At 34.5% G+C, this 21,833-nt stretch overlaps 1 protein-coding gene across 1 annotated transcript in view; it reads right to left on the bottom strand.

Moving 5' to 3' along the window:
• LOC148951598 (uncharacterized) overlaps window positions 1–21,833 on the bottom strand; it is a 154,014-nt gene that overhangs the window by 121,715 nt on the left and 10,466 nt on the right. The window contains exons 2-3 of the mRNA XM_089091157.1: window positions 16,177–17,394; window positions 3,384–3,645 (exon numbers count right to left, since the gene is read on the bottom strand). Coding sequence (XP_088947283.1) covers window positions 3,384–3,645; window positions 16,177–17,394 — 1,480 coding nt within the window. The remainder of the gene's footprint in view (window positions 1–3,383; window positions 3,646–16,176; window positions 17,395–21,833) is intronic.

Raw genomic sequence — 21,833 nt, 5'->3', positions numbered from 1 at the left:
AATCAAAGACAGTTTTTCCCAGTTTATAATGTTTATTTTTTGTTTCTTTTTAACACTGACAACTTAATGCCTAATTTAAGGCTTTATATTTGCTTTTGTTGCTTGCTATCAAATTTTTTCTTCTATTTAATTGTCTACTTTTAAGTTTTATGTTCTCTGTGTAAGATTTGGTGTTATTTTTCTGCTATTCTACTAGTTTTAATACAACAACGAAAAACGAAAACTTTGCTCTCATTTCATAGCTGAGGTTCAGTTCTATTCATCTACCAAACCAAATTTTTGATATTTGCTAGACACGATTTTTTAGATAAAAAATACAATACAAATTGGTTGAAAATCGTAAAAAAAAATTTCTTGTTTTCTCAAAGAAAGTCTACATAATATTATAATTTTGACTGAGATCCAAATGAATCCAACGAAATGAACAACTTGTCCATTTGGTGCAAGTTAAGGCTACAGGCTAGTCACAAAAGAAAAAAAAATTTTTCCTTCTGGGGGAGCATATACCTTAAGGATTAATAGCCCCCATAAAAAAAAGAAGAAAACATTTGCAAGGTAGCCATAGGAAAAAAAGAAATGTTCTCTATTCCGCAGTTCTTACAGTCTGAGGAGTTTCGTACCAGTTTTTATTTTCCTATAATCTCACTCCAACTTCCTTACAGTCATATCCAAATAAGAACTAAGGGTCATAGCATAATCATGTCAGCACAACCTCCCTTGGATAAATCATGTCCTAAAAGTGCCCCTTTTTGGTTACTTGAAAACATAATTATATCTCTTTTCACTGCTTTAAATCTATCAAATGTATTGATTGAATAAAACTATTTGTATGATTTCTTATAAAGACAATCTTTTGTATTTTTTCTTTGGGCTTTTTTTTAGCTAGTTCCTGAATAATACGGGAGAGGGTTAAGCCCTCGAGCGTACACAGACAACATCAGTGCTTTCAAATTATAATCTAGAAAAAACTGTTTTTTCCTTATCAAGAATATTCTAAGAGTAAACTATAAAATTCTATTAAGACAAATATAGACATCCCAGTGAAAATTGATGAAAACGTAATTGGTTTTAATTGGAAATTCGGGAAAAAGTTAGGCTACTTAAAAATAGACCTTCTTTGGAAAGCTTTGGTAGGCTGATACTGTACATTTCAATCCATCAAGACTGCGCCTATGTTACAAATATAGATAAAATGTTTCTCACAATTAAGAATTTCCTGGAAATTTCAAAGCATTGAAAAAAAGACCAAACTCTCAGTTATACCTGGAAAAAGGAGGAACTTCCTCCTATCCATGTATAAGTTGTCTTAAAACAGTTTACTGGGAAAAAATGGGTTTTTTTATTATTCCAAAGATAGAACTAATTTTAGAAAGCATCAAGTTTTTTCGATTAGGAATTGAAATTCATTAAAGCTTTTTTTTAGCAAAAAAAAATCATCTTTCATCCTTCTCCCTTCATAATATAATTGGTGTAATAACCAGAGCTTGGACATTAAGCACTTTTTTTGGGATAAGTAGGCATATTTTTATAAGTCTGGTACGGTATGTTTTTTGGTATTTTGTTAAGTCTGACTTGACAACTGTCAAGCATGAAAATAAGCCGAAATCTTATTTTAAGAATGTAAATTGTCTTCATATAACGTAATATGCTATATATGCACAATACGATTTTGATATACATGCACAATACGCACAATACGATTTTGATAGATGTTATAACAATAATAAGTGTACATATGTACAGCTTTTCGATGAAGAGGGGGGGGGGGTGTTTTAAAAGGAGATAGGCACAATATATACACTCTTACACTCTCATGAGAGCCATAATGGTATATTTTGGATGCATATGTCAATTATAATCATAATAGTTTTGTCATAAAATAATTTAACATTACAGCATTGTCTAAATGGAAAAATGGGAATGACGATAGTGATAGATAGTGATGTATGAATCAGGGGCACCCATTCAGGAAAATGTAAGGGTGTGAGTAGGGAAGGATTTTTTCCTTTTTGAATAAAAATACAAAACAAAGCTATTTTTATAGATCTTAAGGAGGAGCATTTTTGTTCTAATTTCCTTTTTTATCAAAAAAACGTTATTTTTTTCAATCTATCTGCTGCCATAATAAGCGCCCCTGATTTAAATGGGGACGCCATGTGAAAAGGGTAAAATAAACACACATAAGACGCTGAGAGAGGCTAACAGCGATAGTTAAATCAACTAATCTTCAAATATTCCAAGGTGTAATTGCTTATATTTTCTTTAAATAAAAATAACCAAAAACGGAATATTTTTCACAATCTGAGGGAATAATCACCCCCAGATCCCCCCCCTAAGGTTTGTCCGTGAATTGAATAGGTAGCCTACATATGTAAGAAGGGTAAACAGAGACGCACATAAGAAGCTGAGAGCCGCTTCTTCTTTTTTCCAATCTCAATTATATTTTCCCCTTATTTTGCTGACTAAGTTATTGTATTGAATTCTTTGTTTTGATATTAACATAATTCGGAATAAATGTAGGATTGGTCCTCTACATAAGGAAACATGTTAAGAGGACAATTCTTACTTCATAATATGCAGAACAATCCTAGTTAACATTTTTTCCAGAAGGACAACTTTATCTTCACTCCTTTCACTGTTGTACAATTTTTTTTTTTTTTTAATTCTGAAAATAAACATGAATTCGACTCCATTTTCCGTTTCAAAATAATCTATATTCGTAGTTAGATATCATCAATGCCGTCTACCAAAAACATATTGATAGACAAATACTGATAATTTAGGTTGAATAAGGTTAGGTTAGATTAGTTAGATGGCACTTGGCTGTTTGTCTATAAACGATTTTCAAGGCTTAGAGAATGGACACAAATATTTAAAATGTGATAGAAAAACTGGAAAAAAAGAGAAAAAAGTGAAGATTTAGGCTCTCCCCCAGCAAAATATGAACTAGCATTATTTTCCATATTATGAAGCAAGAATTGTTTACTTAACATGTTTCCTTATGTACAGGACCAACCCTATATTTATTCCCATAATTCTTTGTTTTGTTATGGATGCCATTCCATATGTTATTTCCAATTTGTTTATGTTTTTAATGAGATAGGTCTTTCTACTATTTGTAAAAATAAATGAAGAAGGAATGTTACTGTTTGATATACCAATTTATATTTTTGCAAGAAAAAGAAAAAAAAAGCTGTCCAAGACCACTCTACATTAAAAAGAAAACGTTGGCTTAAGCTAAATTAACACCAAAGAATATTTCAGCACCAAAGGACGCCTTAGCCATAATAAAGAACTGTCAAAATGCTCAGTCTTTTTAATTTACAATTCGAACACATCTCAGGAAGTAAAAAAATGTCTGAACACAAACACAATACACTTACCTTGTTTAACTGCTGAAAAATCATAAAAGGTTCAATTAAAATATCCTTCATTACTTCAAAACTGGGGTCAAACTCCCTTCCCTGGTTACAGGATTCAGTGCAAGTTACATAGTTGATGGCTATTTTAGCAATAAGCATCCATAAGTCAGTTTTGGGTGATGAGCCAGAAAAAGTCTCCATTTTTTGCATTAGCAATTCGATAACTGAATATGGCTTATTATTACACTGGACTGAGATCATAGCAAAATCAACTAGCTCATTCCTGCAAGAAAAGTCTTATGAGCAAGCAAAGGAATGACGAAGGAGTAGGGTGAGAGGAAAACGGAGGAAAAACAGATGTTACAGCAATTTTCGCTAATTTAGTTCACTATTATATTACAAATACAGACAGAGAAAAAGAGATTAAGATAGACAGATGAAGAGATAGGAGAAATTTGGGTACTTGTTAATTAAACGCAACACACATAAACATTACGCTCAGGTTAGAACTCAGAAAACCGGTTTCATAGCCACAAAGACAAGTGACGGGTGAAGCAATGCATTGGACTTGTATAATTTGGACTATATATTTGAACATTAGGGGAGGGGTAAGTTAGGGGCGCTGTCCAAATACTTTACCCCCCCCCCCAAATATGCAAATATATAGCCTAAATTATATTATTATATAAACTAAAGGTTGCATAAAAGTTATATTTCATTAGGATTAACCTACTTCACCTCTTGAGTGTGTTTCGTTTAATTAACAAGTACCGGAATTAGCCTAAAAAGCTTGGGCTTAAAAATACACTTTTAAAAAGCCCACTTTCTATCTATGATTCACCACCATATGCCAACAAATCTGGGAATTGGAAGAAATATGCCTACATTAGACACTGTTAGAGGATCACCCAATGACAATGCTAAGAAAAACAATGTAAAAGCAAAAAATCTACATATTATGATATTTTACTTGGTCATCTGCACAAACTTTGGAACTTAGTCTCCTCTAGAAAAAGTCTCCTCTAGAAAGTAGCTTACAGGCTACTATGGACCAATAAAGTAAAATTAAAAGCAGCCGAAACCTTAAATGTAGAGAATAGTTATTTTATTAAAATTGCCTCGGGAATTCCAATTCTTTTCAAGAAAGATACAGGCATATAATTAAAAATTTAAAGACGAATTTGACTTGAAAAACTTAGACAAAAACAATAGCCAGAAAGAAGGCAAAATGGGGGATGATCCGATAGGCTAACTGTTATTATATAAATTTACAACTGAGATTTTTTTTATTGTAATCAAACAGTTCGTGGTAACGAACTTTAAGTAAGGAGCGACCTGGCTCAATGGTAACCGAAACTCTAAAAAACGGAATTTTGATACCAATAGATACATCAAAAGAATTAGATTTTAATGCTGATTTCAAATATATAAGCTTAATCAAGTTTAGTCTTACCCATCAAAAGCTATGCGCCTGAGAAAATTTGGCTAATTTTCGAAAAAAGGTGAAAAGACTCCTTAAAAGTTACTGAAACTTAATGAAAATTACATCATCATATTCAGTGTTTAAGAGAACCCTGCTGTAAAGGTTTAAAGCTCCTATCTACAAAAATGTGGGATTTTCCATTTTTTGCCAAAATAAAGATCACGTATGCGTGTTTATTTGTTTTTTGTTTTTTTTTTCCCAGGGGTGATCGTATCGACCTAGTGATCCTAGAATATCGTGGGAGAGCTCATTGGAACGGAAATTAAAAGTTCTAGTGCCCTTTTTAAGTGACCAAAAAAAATGAAGGGCAACTAGGCCCCCTCCCAAGCTCATTTTTTTCCCAAAGTCCACCCGATCAAAATTTTGAGATAGCCATTTTGTTCAGCATAGTCGAAAATATTATAACTATGTCTTTTAGGATGACTTAATGCCTCGAAGCCCCCAGGGGGAGGGCTGAAAGTTATGAACTTTACCCAATGTTAACATATAGTCTTGGTTATTGGGAAGTATACAGACGCTTTCAGGGGGAATTTTTTCTGGTGGTTGGGGGTGGGTCAGGGGTTATATGGGAGGATCTTTTCATGAAGGAAGTTTTCCTGGGGGAAGGCACATTGCTATGAAGGGGGCGCCAGATTTCCCAGCATTATTTAAAAAAAGATCAGAAATTAAATATAAAAAAACAAGTTTTCGAACTGAAAATAAGGAGTAACATCAAAACTTAAAACGAACAGAAAATATTACGTGTATGATTGGGCTAACCCCCTAGTCAATAACTATCTCTCTAATCCAAAGATTTTTTTGTACTTTCTTAAGAGATATTTATTATAAGTAACGGCTGTTATGATTAAGAGATTATTTTTGAAGAATTGGAAAAAAATTCGAACTTAAGCTTAAAAAGCGAGGTATTGACTAGACGGCGAGCCCCCTAATATACGTATTAAAAATATATGAACATAGAAGTTGGTTACGTAAGTTAATTCGTAAGTTACGTATATTTATTACTAATAAAAACGTTCGTAAATAAAATTAAACAAGTTTCGAAAAAGCCATTTAACCAAATAAAAGTAAAATTAATCTGCAAATTTTGTTTTAATTATTCGGCCTTTGTGATTAAGGGGTCATTTTTAAAGAATTGGAACAAAATTCGACTTTAGCTTAACCCTTTCGAGACCGACGGGATTTACAGGTCCCGGCTGAATAAAAGCTGGATTTGGCATCTCGGATTGAAAATAATGAGATATTATAAATGCTGTCCAATACTCCTTTCAGAGACGATTAGATTAATACGTCATTCACCTGTAAAAATTGGATACAAATTGCGCGAAATGATTTGTAAATTTGTCATACGCGTACGTACCAAAGTTAGACAGGAAAATATCTTATTTTGCAATTAAGCATTTTGGTTGTTGTGATATAGGTAGGTAAATGCGATTTTTTCCCGCATTTAATAAAAACTGATTTATAGTGTGCGTTACATGAAATCGGGTCTTTTTTTCTAGGTTTGGGATAACAGAACTATTTTGCACTGAGACCCCAAGGTCCCGTCAGTCAGTAACAGTACTTATTGAGTGAAGTGTGTTTTTGATCTGTTTTTGCACAATTAGTGACATAAGATCTTTTAAAACTAGCTAATATATAGCAAGATACCTGAGCAATAGTAGATGGGGCAGAGGGGTACGCACCATGCATTTGTCTGTCCCCTTAGATCAGTGGTGGATCCAGGGTTTTTTAGGGGGGCGCAAAAGAGGTTGATACGACAAACTTGCATTAGCAAACTTAGGAGCAAGTTTAATTACCGCACACCTGCTTTAATTAATTAAAATACACGCCTTCAGATCAGTTGCGGGGGGCGCGCGCCCCCCTCTCTTGAATCCGTCACTGCCTTAGATTTTATTGTTACATTTTTTTTATCTTCTTGGAAAAATTACCTTTCTTGGCATTTCATTTCTTAGAAATATATTGGGCCCCTTTTCCCTCCTCAATTTTCATGAGTCTGCCATTTTGCAGGAGAATCCTTTGCTTAGAAAATCTTGTTTTTTATTTTATAATTTATTAATATTGTTTTTAATAACTTTTTCGTCTTTATTATTATTTCCCTATATTATTTTGTTGTTTACTGCTGCACTTTTTATATTTATTCATTATTTCTTCATTTTTAATGTTTAGATATATTTACATATTATTAATTATTAAGCTTATTTTTTTATATTAATATTTCCCTATATATTTCTCTATCTTATTAATGTCATTTATTAATCTTATTTCTTAAAATCAAATTACAATATCATGCATTACCTTACCTTAATTGTTGTGTATATTATTACAAGGGTTTCTTACCTTGTACAAGATAGACTAGTGGAACCTGTATGCATCCCTTGTGGTTAGTTACAGAATGTCTTTTTCCAGAGCAAGAAGAAGAAAATAGCCGCAGAAAATCTTTCAACTTTACTAGACGAATTGCCTTCTGACTATGACTCGGACATAGAATTAGAGTCAGATTGCGACCTCTCCGATGATCAAGGCGTCTTGCCTGAGTCTGGCCTTAGCATTGAAGTGCTGGATGCAGTTTTAATATCAGAGATAGGTTCTGAAGAACCAAAAAGTAATACAGCAGCACTTAACTCAAAATTACTCCAACACTGCCGAGCTCAAACCATACCAATGGCCAGTCCAGTTGGTAATAATTTTTTTAAGAACTCTGCAAAGCTTACCATAAGAGTTGTTAGATTTACAACTGTCACATATACCTCTTCTAGTGCCACGAAAACTGCACACGAAAAGTATTCTTTCGATATTCTTTTACCCAGCTGGAGGAAGCGAATTTCGGGAGCCTGAACTATAGGAACGTTTTCAGAAGAAAGCCGAACAAAATGTGCCTTCTTTTACGATTGTAGCACACCAACAGACCTCTCCCTTTAGTTGTGGAGCAAGAAGTTACTAGATCAGATTGTTGAGCAAACTAACCTGTACTCCCAGCAAAAGATAGATAAATTAGATTCTGCCAAGATCTTCAAGACCTTAACTGTGACTGAACTCTTGGGTTTCCTAGGCATCAACATAATCATGTCATGCCATACAGTCCCAGACATGAAACTGTACTGGAAAAGGTCTAACGATGTACAGGTCCCAGCTATATGTAAGAGCAGGACTAGAAACTGATTTTGCCAAATTCGACGATTTATCCATCTCAATAACAACCATGCAATACCCGAAGGGTGTAAGGACAAGCTATTCAAGATTCGACCGTTGATTGAAAAGCTGAACATACAGTTCTCAGGTGCTTGGAATGAGGCAGAGGCTCTCTCAGTTGATGAGAGTATGATATTATTTAAGGGTAGATCCAGCATAAAGCAATATAACCCTATGATACCCATAAAGCGAGGATATAAAATCTGGTGCATTGCATGTATGTCTGGCTACATTTATAGATTTGAAATCTATCAAGGAAAGAAAGAAGAAGCATTCGTAAAGGCGCAATTGGGACTGGGAGGGAGAGTAATTGTCGAATTAACTGCTCCCCTCGCGTCCAAACACCACATGGTGTATTTTGACAATTATTTCACTTCGATTGAATTATTGTACTACTTGAAAAAAAAAAGTTATCGTACGTGTGGGACAATAAGGAACACAAGAAATCACTTCCCTGAGCTTATAGAGGACACGAAAATGAAGAGAGGTGATTCAGATGTGTGAGTTTTTCAGCAAGAAATTGTTGCATTGAAGTGGAGACAATAAAAGCGTCTTTTTGGCATCCAATTGGCACTCAACTGAGATGACGACAATTACTAGGAAGAAAAAGGATGGAACCGAATTGACCTTATCTTGTCCAAAAATGGTCAGCGATTATAACAAATACATGGGAGGGGTCGATCAGGCTGACATGTTGCGTGGAATTTACGGATACAATCAAAAGTGCTATAAGTGGTGGCATAGGTTGCTCTTTGGTCTTTTGGACATGACCATCACAAACGCATATACTTCTTATCAAGTAATGAAGCTAGAAGGGGAAAAATCCCACTGGTAGACTTTAGAAGAAGATTAGCCAGAGGCCTAATACAGTTATCCTTGAAGCCACCTATTGAAACGACAAGGGGACGCCCTCGTTACGGATCTCCTGTAGTGACTGATAAAAATCAGAACATGAAAAGAATGAAGGGAGCTTTCAGTGTACCGGATGATGTTCTTCTAGGGAATGCTGGAACACATTTACCAGTCTGGTCAGCTGAACGCTCCAGGTCTCGTTGTGAAATCTGCGCAAGTAAAAAGAAGGAATCTCGTCCAAACAGTTATTGTCGATCTTGTGGGGTTTTTCTATGCTGCAACAAGGAAAAAAACTGCTTTCTTGAGTATCACACAAAGTAAAGTTAAAATGTTTGAATAAATAATAATTTTGGATGATAAGCTGTTGTAAAGCATCATTCTTTTAATACAATAATAATTTTCAGCAAATGTGTATTTGGTCGCTAATACACTAACGGGATCTGAAGATCTCATTTTGGTGTGGAATGAATAGTAAGAAATGGGTGTTTGGAAAAATATCTAAAAATAATAAAAAAAAAGTGTCAACAAGTTTCGAACTGAAAAAAAAATGTTTGTCATCAAGAAATAAATGCGGTCCTGAAAGGGTTAAAGAGCAAGTTATTGACTAGGGGGTGAACACCCTAATATACGTATTAAAAATATATGAATATTTGTTCATTTGTTTCCTCTTTAAAACATTAGGAACTTTTTGTGTTTTGTATTTTGCATAATTGTAATTTCTTGATTATGAAAATATTCTCCAGTTTTCTTGCTCTCTATGTCAAAAGGCACTTACCGCCACGATTTGGCAAATTCCATGTTCACATTAAAACTAATAGTTTTATAGTTGTGCCATACCCATGTAGTATCTTGTAGTATCCAAATACACATGATGGCGTATATATTTTTCATGATTGTTGTTTTTATAAAATGAACAGAAATTATTCCGTATATGAAAGGGGCTGTCCCCTCATCAACGCCTCGCTCTTTACGCTAAAGTTTTTTTGTTTAAAAAACGAGGGCAACTAGGCCCCCTCCCACGCTCATTTTTTTCCCAAAGTCACACAATTAAAACTTTGAGACAGCCATTTTGTTCAGCATAGTCGAAAATCTAATAAATATGTCTTCGAGGATGGCTTAGTCTCCCACAGTCCCCCGGGGAAGGGATACAAGTTGTGAACTTTACTCATTGTTTACGTATAGTATAGGTTGTCGCGAAGTATGCTGACATTTGCATGAGGAATTTTTTATCTGGTGGGGGGGCGGGAGGAGGGGGTTACTCAGGAGAATCTTTCCGTGGAGGATGTTTCTTTGGGGTAAGGGATATTTCTATGAAGGGGGCACCGGATTTCCAAGCATTATTTAAAAAAAACGATCAGAAATTAAATTAAAATAAAACAAGTTTTTTTCAACTGAAAGTAAGAAGCAACATTAGAACTTAAAACGAACAGAAATTATTACGTATATGAGGGCGTTCTCCCCTAATTCAAAACCTCGCTCTTTACGTTACAGTTTTTTTTTTTAGTGCTTTCAAAAGAGCTTTGTGAATTAAAATATGTTTTAAATTTTAACGTAAGCAGCGTGTTATTGACAAAGGGGAGAACTCCCTTCTATACGTAATAAACAAAACAATAAAAAAAAACAGGCTATACGGCTCAATAGTAATCGAAACTGTTAAAAACAGAATTTTGATGTCAATAAATGTATCAAAAGAGTAGGTTTATAATGCTGATTCTAAATATATGAATTTTATTAAGTTTAGTATTACTCATCAAAGGCTACGAGTCTGAGAAAATTTACCTTATTTTTTAAAGAGGGGGGAAACATCCCCTACAAGTGAAAGAATTTTAATGAAAATCACACCGTCAGATTCAGCATATCAGAAAACCCTATTACATAGGTTTCAAACTCATATCTGCAAAAATCTGCAACTTTGTATTTTTTGGCAGAAGAAAAATATACCAATATAGAAGTTCGTTACGCAAGTTAATTTGTAAATTACGTCAGAACCAAATTTGGAGACAGCCATTTAGCATTTTTATGCAAATTTTTATGCAAATTTTGTTTACTTATTCAATGACGGTGAGCCAAAATAAAAGCTGCGTTAACTAAAAAACGATCAGAAATTAAATTAAAAAACAAGTTTTTTAAACTGAAAGTAAGGAGCGATATTAAAACTTAAAAAGAAAAGAAATCATTCCTTATATAACAGGGGCTATTGCCTCCTCAAAGCTTCTCTGTTTACGCTAATTATTTACTTTCTGGCAACTCTTATTTTTTTTAAACAATGAAAACCTACTTTCTTACTCGAAAGGGGCTGTCGCCTCCTCAACGCCTAACACTTTAAGCTAAAGCTTTTTTTTGATTTTAAAATATAGTTGTCAGAAAGTAAAACTTTAGCGTAAACAGCGAGGCGTTGAGGAGGGGACAGCCCCTTTCATATACGGAATAATTTCTGTTCGTTTTAAGTTTTAATGTCGCTCCTTACTTTCAGTTTAAAAAACTTATTTTTTTATTTAATTACAAGTCATAGGCGCACATACGTAAAATCCAAGGGGGAGGGAAGAATTTGTTTCTAGATGTTCACAAAGAGCTTACTTACATTTCACTGGTCTTCAACTGTTCTAGCTAGAGTACCAGTTTTATTTGACTGAAAATTAAATAAATGACTAAAAAAATTGAGAGTTAGCTACGTCTGGTTTTGTATGTTACAAATGAATCCTTTGAAATGACAAGAAAGAAAACAATGACAAAAGTAAGGCGTGCTTAAAAGAGTTAAACGTGAGTTTTCCATTGTAAATGTTTTCTGTGAAGTTTTTCTACCAATAAGCGGGGTGTTGCCGTTGCTCAAACCCAATAAGGGCAGTGGTGTCCATTTGAGCTTTACTGAAAACTAAATAGCATAAACTGAGAGTTTCTTTTCAATAAAGGTTCTCCACTGGTTACAAAGGAATAGATTTAAAAAGAAGAAACCACTGATGAAAATTTATTACATATCAGACTAATGAGTTGGATCAAATATGATGGCGGAATAGTCAACGAGATAAAAAGGAGAATTGGACAAGCAACATCAGCATTCAACAAACTGAAACCAGTTTGGCGAAGCAAAAAATACTCTTTGCATCTAAAGCTCTGTCTATTGAATAGCAACGTCATGTCGATTATCCGTTATGCAAGTGAATGCTGGAAGCTGAATGTCCAACTGGAAAAACGTATCCTAGCATTTGAAAATGTCTGCCTCAGAAGAATCCTCAACATTTAGTGGCAGGACAGGGTCACGAACGTAGTGGCCCGCAGACGAACAGGTCAACTGCCAGTCACTGATCTTTTGAAGCAGAGAAGATGGACCTATCTTGGTCATGTCCTCCGAATGGCAGGAAACCGTCTTCCGAATGCTGCTTACGAGTGGCAACCCGAGGGTGGGCGAAAACGAGGGCAACCGTAATACACCCTCCAACGACAGTACGACCGAGATCTGTGGAGTGCTGAGCTGTCGTTGCAACCACAGTGGGAGGATGTCACGGCTGCTGCTCCGCTCTGGGACGTCTGGCGAGGCTTTGTTGATGCGCTATGTGCCACACCTAGCCCTGGAGGAACTAAAGACTAAGGTAAGACTAATAAATATAAACTGATTGCTGGAAATATTCCAATATAAAAAGATTATTCCTCAAGGTTGAAGCAGTTAGTTTTTGATATAAAAATGGAAAAAGAAACACTGAAACAAAAGTTTATAGCAAATATATTTTGTTTTGAGTAAAACAGAAATATAACCCTAGCCTTATGGAGATTTGAGGGGCAAAAATATCACACTTATTTTTGGCAATTCTTAAATTTGACTTCATTATTTTGTTATTTATTCATTTATCATTATTTATTATTATTATTAGATTATAATTGTTATTTTTAATACATATATTATTATTACTTATTATTACATATATTATTATTACAGTATTACATTTATATTATCTATTATTTATACATTGTTTATTATTAGGATTCAGTTGTCCATTGTTAGTAATCTCTACTCCTTTCGAGTTTGACGTTTTATATAGCCTAATAGCCTTCCGGTTTTTAATCTTTAAATTTGCTCTTTATTTTTCATGGAAAAACTTTTGCTTTTAATTGAAATTTTTCAAATATATAGTGCAGTAATGTTGGCAAATTAGGGTAATTAACGATAGCAATTAATGCTAATTTTCATTAGACATAGCAGTATCTGTCATATGGGAGTAGCCACACAAATCTTCAAATACTTACTTTGACGACCATCTACACTATTTGGTAAATATTTAATAGCATAATACTTTTAAAAGGCACTATATATAGAAATTGCCTTTCAAAGGAGCCCTTGAACATCTCTATTATGTTTCAGCACCCCCATTAACTACATCCCATCAGTAAGAAATGGAGTATAAAATAAAACCCATCAATTCTTTGGTAATTTCTGTTTATCCTGTGTTTATAGTTGTCAAATTATGTTTTTCTTTCTGTTGTTTCTTTTTTGTTTTTTTTTTCATTTCACTATCTTTTAGCGGCCCTTCCCAGTTTTTTTTTTTGTTACAGGCTATAAATAAAATGATGATGATGATGAGTTCATCCCATATGAAAAAGTGACTGTCCTTGTCGCTCATGATGGGGGGGGGGGCTTCAGTTTTCCTAGATAGGGTTTCGGCTATGTTGATTCCAATGGTTGTAGTTTTCATTTCAATCTAACATTATTCTGTTGGTTTTCAGGCTATTTTCCGAAGTTCCCATACATATGATTTTACTACGGAATTTCACTGTTAGGAATAACCGAAAAAATATTTACCTTTCGTGAATTAGCTTCAATTGACAGTTCTTTCTTATTTGACATTTTTTTTTTCAAAACGAATTTTATAAAATTTTGAGCTGTGAGCTAGTGTTTGTTCTTTTCTAGGTTGTCCCTAAGGAGGCAACCATGAAATAGAGTAAAGCAAACTTCTCGTTTCTTAAGAAGTCAAATTAATCTAAGGTAACAAAAAACACAACATAAGGCAGAAGACACAAGGAAAATTACAGACAAACATACATACATGAACTCATAGACATAAATAAGAGAGACAAAAAGGGAGAAAACAAGTAATTGGAAGAAAACATATACATAAACATATTTGGACAGCCTATAGGGAAACAAAATGATTTTTAGAATATCATTTGCTATGTTATAAATGTGTTACTGATCTAATCTAAAGTATAGTATGTGCTGAACTCAAATAAAATAAAACACTTAAACCCTCAATACTTGTAGAGTTGAATCAACATAGAATATGCCACCTAAATTTGCCAGCACTCATGCCTAATTGGTTGCTTCTATCCTCTGTGAATCTCATGTACAAATTCCTTGATACGTACTCGGTCTATTAGCATTGGGAAAAAGTAACTAAGGTTAGATGATTCCTTTCCAGCCGTTTTAGAGTCACATTGTTTATTATCATTTTTATTTCCAGTCTAATGTTGTTGTTTTTTTTTTGTTTTTTTTTCATAATACACCCATCTCGTAGAAGCATACATATAGCCCATATGGTCCAAATTATTTAGAGTAAGCAAGTTGATCTTACAATGTAATCAAGCAAGCTCCTTTCTAGTTAAGAAGTCTTATGCCCTTTATTCTAATTTGTTTATTTTTCTATCTGTCTCTGTTTTTTTGTTCCTTTTCTTAATTTTCTCATCTCATATTAGCATTCCTAGCTTATAAGTTGATCCTAATATGATATTCATGCTTGCTCCTGTCTAGTTAAAAAGTATCAGGCCATTTATTTGTTTTCTTTTGTCTGCCTCTATATTTTTCCCCTTTGCTTAATATTCCCATCTTGTATTAGCATGCATGTCATCTGTAGGGTCAAAATTGATTGTGTAAATAGGTTGATCAGCCATGATGTTCAGGCTGGCTCTTGTCTATTTTGCCAAATACACTAACTTCTTTTTCAACATTTTTATCCGACTTCATTTTCTCTAACTTCTTTTTTTATCTGTTTGTCTTTTTTCTAATATACTCATCTTATATTACACAAACACCTTATGTATGGTACAAAAATGATTCCATGGAACAGTACTGGAAAGGAAGAAAGAAGGAACAAAAAGAGGATAAATGCCAAAACAGACTATTATCATTATCCATTATCATATGTCATTAAACTGACAAATCATTATTGGTCCTTAGGTCATTTTCCCATATTAAATTGTCACCAAGCTCTAGGGTAAGGTTAAATCTGTACTTTAAACACATCTCTACCTTAATTATGGTAGGGCGGGGGGTGCAGGGTCAATCATAAAGATCAAATATGTATATTAAATCTTTTTGGTCAATTGTAAACATCAAATCTGATAAAATAGCCACTGAAAAATGGTTAATCATTATTGGTCTTTCGATCATTTTCCCATATTAAATTGTCACAAAGCTCTAGGCTAAGGTTAAATTTGCACCTTAAAATCTGTAATCTGTACCTAGGAATGACCTATGGATGGATGATAGATAGATAGAGTTATCTATCAACAAATGAAATGGCATCATTTTTATACAATCCTAAAAAGGGCTTAAACCCAGGTTTGCCTCTCAATTACTTGGACTATCTGTGTTGGCTTTTTCTACAGTTGGGCATGTCTTGATGCCTACTGCAAAATACTTGATTTTAATGCAAAATAAACGGACTCGGCCGAGGCCTTAATTAAAATCCAGTATTTTGTAGTAGGTATCAAGACATGGCCAATCGTAGAAAAAGCCAAGACAGATAGTCCAGGTACTTGAGAGGCAAACCTGAGTTTAAGCCCTTTTTAGGATTGTATAAAAATAATGTCATTCCATTTTTTGATAGATAAGTCTATCCATCTATCATCCATTCATAGGTCATTCCTAGGGCAAAACTAAGGAAGAAAGTTATAGAATTAAGGGATGAAAGATGACCTACCCCCAAGACCTAAAGCACATCCACACAATAGTCCAACCCCACTGGGACCAGGTGTGCCAATTGCGGAGCATTGGTTGCAATTCTCCTTCTCTAGATTCTGAAATATACTAGTTTGGTTTTTGAATTTTTTTTTTTTTAATACCCTTTTCCTATAAAAAAAAACTTTCCTCTCTAGATTTTTAAATACAAATTTTGCTCCCGCCCCCCCGCTCCCCTCTACTAATTGGTAAACTAGGGCTTGAATACGAAGACCTCTGGAAAGCAGCGAACATGAGATACAAAGCTCATTTAGGACGCCCCGCCCTGGCCTCTCTGGCATCACAAAATGGAAGATTTAAGGTAGGGTTATTATCTTACAAAATTAAAAAGAAAAAAAACTCACCATTTAGCTATGGTATCCATGTCAATTAGAACATCTACGAGATATTCTAGCAATCTTTGTAACAAAGTATTCCCTCGGTTCTTCTTAGCAAAATCTATAAATTGTGCATCTCTTCCAAGAGTAAAACAGATATCTTTAATTTCACTTTTTTGCAATTCATTACTCTTCACAGTGAAATCTAATTCTTCTGACCTGCCAACAGCAACCAATCTCTTTATAAATGAACAGATTATCTTCTCTTTTAAATCATTGTCAACGTCTTCTTTGATGGAAACTTCAAAATAGCTAAAAATCTTTGGATAATTTTTGATAAATAGGTCATCTGATATCACTGGAACACTCTGATCAGATCCACAGATCAGTTTCGTGAAAATTAAAACAAATCTATTCTTTAGACCAGGAAAATGTCCCAAACTAACAATATAGTTACACATTCCCACTATTGTAGTTTCAAAACATAGAATTTCTAAATTGAATTTACTAAGAAGATGGAGCCAAACGTCAATTTTGGCGTTTATAATCCCCAGGTTGTCTCCTCCTGGCCTTAATAAAGGTTTCATAACAAGAGCAATCCTCTTAGGATTTTCAAATACCTGATGATACAAAGAGAAAGTGTCTATTACTTTTTTCCATGCAATTAAGGCTTGAATTTGAAAAGCCCCATCCCTGGATAGAAGAGCATCATGTTCTAGTTTCAGCATGCCCTTTAAAACTGGAATGTCAATATTTAATCTTTTACCAAGCAATTCTAAAGTCAACTCAAATGTTTCTAAATATTTTGAGTCATGCGTCGCTACCATTCTGGGCATATAAACCTTACAAATATTAAATATTTCCTTTCTCAGATCTTCAGTAGAGTCATACCTCTCATTGTTGACAATACTTTTCAGGATTTGAATTGCTTGCTTTTTCAAGGCCTCATTTTTGCTGTATACACTATGGTATATAAAAGGCAACATTGCGTATATGGATCGTGTAAATTTTACATATCTTACACAATTTTCAAAGCATTTTATAATGGTAGATCTTAATCTCGGATCAACTGTATCAACTTTGGCCAATTTTTCCAAATATTCTAAAACCAGTTTGCATTCACTTTTGTTGGAGCTGAAGTTCATGATAGCCAATTGTTCAAGCACTTGTATGTCTGGGGCTTTATTTGAAATGAATTCGCTATGTAAATTCTCGAAAGTTTCTCTGGAGAAAGACATTGCTTGACTGAAAATAAAATAGAAACAGTTAGACTATAGAGTAGATGAAAAATAAGGAAGGAGATGAAGGTTCTGATTGTGTATCTGTGTCTTGTAGAGGGAAAAAAAACTCAGCAAGTTTTGTCTTAGTTTGACTCCTTTAAGTTCTTAGGAATTGTTAGTTCTTTAGAAATGCAGTGTGGTCTTCAAAAAAATACCTACGTCATATATATGGGGATGATAGACCAAGGAAATGTATAACTGTAAATCCAGCCACGGTTTGCAATTGAAAGAAGAATATTATGCCATCTTCATCAAAAATCCAACTTAAATTTAGACATTATTAAAGAACTCAAGACTTTAAATGAATGAATGTGCTGTTTCTGGACTTGTTCCATGTAAAACATTGCCCACTGTTCATTGCAACAAATGTGAACAGTGGCTTTGCACGTCACATTTGAATACATCTGATGCCAAGTGTGCTATTTTCAACAAAATAATTAAAAGCCTGCCTATTGTGTAGAACAGGTTGCAAATCTGCTAAACAAGATGCTTCTCAAATTATCAAAGATACTGTCAAATCTCTCTCTAATGAAATGTGCAACATACTTGACAATTTGAAGGTTTATATACAGTCAGCACTACCCTCAGTGAAAACACAGGTGCAAACATTCGAGATTACTATGCAACTGAAAATCTTGGTACATTATGCTGAAAAGATAGTCAAAAATGTCCTTTCTATGAGCTTGAAACAGACATCTATAAAATGGTTCAGCAGTAGCAAGATACAAAAAAGAGACACTTGAATCTGATAGCTTACAGCATACCAGACTAAAGCGGTGATGCCCAGTTCACCACCTCTTTATTGACAGATGAATCTTCAATCAACATCAGTCCAGTACAGAATATGAAACGTCTACCTAGAGGCAACTACCCAGGTGTGCTAGAAGACAAAGTCTGGTTCTTTTTTCAGTTAGGTCTTATTAACTGAAGACTGAGATTCTGCAACGCTCAAGGTTATAAAAAGGATATATTTGCTTTTACACTAATGCATTGAACACAGACCAAAAGAAAAGGAAAGAGCTTATGGAGGACATAAAGAGGAGAGCTGCTGCAGGAGAGCACAACTTTTGAATATGAAATGGTGTAATTGTCTCTAAAAAGGAGTATAATAACTAAGTAGCCCAGCACCTATTCCATCCCCAATGGATCATTAAACCCCTCATCAACACCTGTAAATAGTGCAGATAGCAATGTTGATGTATGTGAGGATAAACAGAGCTCAGTGAGTTTTGCAATTTGTTTGAATGAACATTTCTATACAAACTTTGGCACATTACCAGCAGATACTGCTCCTCCCAACATTCCCAATATCAAAGTGACCTCTAAGATGCCCCCTATTACCTTTGTCACTAATGGTATTTACAAAAGACTAAAATTCCATCTCATGTGCAAATTTGGATAGTCTCTCCTCGCTAGTGAAAAACACAGTACGTTGTTGCCTCCTCTTATTGCACCTAGAGCCAATATTCGACACACAACCAAGTTTGAGCCAATAAGATGCAGAATCATTTTGTTGCTATTTTCAACAAAATGATTAAAAGCCTGCCTATTGTGTAGAACAGGTTGCAAATCTGCTAAACAAGATGCTTCTCAAATTATCAAAGATACTGTCAAATCTCTCTCTAATGAAATGTGCAACATACTTGACAATTTGAAGGTTTATATACAGTCAGCACTACCCTCAGTGAAAACACAGGTGCAAACATTCGAGATTACTATGCAACTGAAAATCTTGGTACATGATGCTGAAAAGATAGTCAAAAACGTCCTTTCAATGAGCTTGAAACAGACATCTATAAAATGGTTCAGCAGTAGCAAGATACAAAAAAGAGACCCTTGAACCTGATAGCTTACAGCATACCAGACTAAAGCGGTGATGGTATTTAACCTCTAAGATGCCCCCTATTACCTTTGTCACTAATGGTATTTACAAAAGACTAAAATTCCATCTCATGTGCAAATTTGGATAGTCTCTCCTCACAAGTGAAAAACACAGTACGTTGTTGCCTCCTCTTATTGCACCTAGAGCCAATATTCGACACACAAACAAGTTTGAGCCAATAAGATGCAGAACAAATCAATTCAGCAATTATTCTATTCCGTTTTATATAAGTGTCATTAATCGTACTTAATTTTCTCCTTTTTTTGTTGTAAGAGATAGCGTTATTTAGTTGAGGCTCTTGCTAATACTATGAATGCTGTTTTTAAATAAACGAATCTTTTAAATCTTGAAAAAAGCTGAAAAATGAATGAGAAGGTTGCAAGTGGTGTTTTCCTTCCTCACCTGAAAATTTCAATGGGCGAGAGATTATTTAATAATTTATCTATAATGTCTGCTGAGTTAAATTCCATAATCATGGCATTAGAACACCTTAAGCAAAACCAATCTTTGATTGAAAATTCGAATAATATTATCATCTATTCCGACTCTTTATCAAGCCTTGAGTTGCTGGACTCAGCTCCTCAATATAAGTTGGACATTGACACTTATCATTGTCTCAGTATTATTGATAATCTTGCTTCAAGTGGCATAAAAACTTACTTTCAGTACATTCCTAGCCACTCTGGCATAAGTGGTAATCATCAGGTTGATGAAATAGCAAAAAATGCTATAAATATTGACCAGCCAAGTGGGAGACCAATCCCAATTAGAGATATTTACCGATGGAGGCTATCAGATATTAATTTTAATAAGATTAATCCTATCCTTTCCCCCTTTCCCAATAAGTATCTTTCTAAAATTTATCATAGAATTCGTTCTGGAACAAATGGACTAAATTTCCTTGCATTCTCATATAAGCTTTCTAATTCAAGTGGTTCAATTCCCCTGTCCCCTCTTTGCAGGCATTGTAATATGAATAATGAAACAATTGACCATTGCCTATTTGAATGTAATATGCTGACGTCTGCACAACATACCTTGCTTTCTAAACTGTTAAAATACTTCAAACACCACAAAATCCCACTATCAGCCAAGAGCCTAGCCAACTATACCTGCACACAAGAGTATAGAAATCGACATCTATCATCTTATATTTGAACTCCTAGAGTCGAAAGATCTGCTGAAAGATATCTGAATATATCTAATAAATATGAGGCAATCAAGCCAGTAGCTCTGTAGCCCACAGAGTGAAGCAAAAGGAAAAGGGCTAAATAGTGTTACTGAAAAGCCCGCCTGCTGTTAAATAGAAGAAGAAGAAGAAGCTATATGCAAACAAAGCACCTGGGCTTGGTAACCTTTGCTCAAGGTCTCTTAAAGAAACTGCCCAGCACAAATCACATAATTTTACTTCCAACTTTTGAATCTCAAGCATAAGAACAGCCCTGAGATTGGAAGCAAGCACACATCTTGCCAATCTTCAAGAAAGAAAACAAGGGTTGTTCTAAAAATTAAACACCAATTAGTCTTACCTCAGCATAAACAAAATTACAGATACTATTATCAATGATGTTCTTGTGGTCTATTTTGAGAGTTACAGATTATTCGTTAATAGTTAATATGGTTTTCATAAAGGCATGTCAGTTGAAATAAATCTGATTTGGCCTTATGACATTATTATTAACTCTCAGAAACTGGTTAACGTTCTCCTAATCGATCAGGCAAAAGCAATTGATAAAGTAGAACACTGTTACCCAAATCTAAAATTAAGACCCTATCAAGTAGCACAAGATGTCGTTCTGTAGATTCAGTTTTTTTTTTTCTCAAAGGTTATGATGATGATGGCAACATTACCAACTCAACCCTCTCTCCTGTCACCAGAGGCATCCCACAAAGAACTATTCTTGGACCAACTCCATGCAGCATATATTTCAAAAATTGCAAAACTAACTTGAACAACCCACTTGCCTTTTATGCTGAAAATTCCAAACTTTTTGGCACTGTTGAGACTGAAGAAGAGATTTTTCACCTACAAGATAGACTAGCAACATGGTCCAACTCTTGGGCCCTGGTGGCCCAAGTTCAAATAGTTCTTGACCTGGTGTTAATAGTTCGAAGTGGAAACTTCTACATCTTGGTCACAACAACCTCAGCAGACTCATTATCAATTATAATTCCTGGTCCTTCTCTACTTGCTGCTTCTAAATGTTGTCCTCTGATATAATAAGAGGACAACATTTAGAAGCAGCAAGTAAAGAAGGACCTAGGAGTTATATATGATAATGAGTTGTAATTTCAGACCCACACAAGAGCACAAGTAGCTAAAGCAAAGGAAGTCCTTGGATTTATCAAAGGAACATGTATCTCCCATGTACACGCTTTTACCTGTGGACTCTTGTGTGCTGCATCATGGCTCTGTATATATGGGATTTTACCTTTTACCACCAGACACATTTTTGTATGTAGGCTATGCGTTTCTGGTTTTTCATTACTTTCAGCAAATTTAAGTAACATGCTGCAACATA

Source organism: Artemia sp. Qi Xiang Cuo, chromosome 6, assembly GCF_049724085.1.
Source record: "Artemia sp. Qi Xiang Cuo chromosome 6, ASM4972408v1, whole genome shotgun sequence".
NCBI classification, from domain to species: domain Eukaryota; kingdom Metazoa; phylum Arthropoda; class Branchiopoda; order Anostraca; family Artemiidae; genus Artemia; species Artemia sp. Qi Xiang Cuo.
This window is presented reverse-complemented; position numbering and strand designations above follow the sequence as displayed.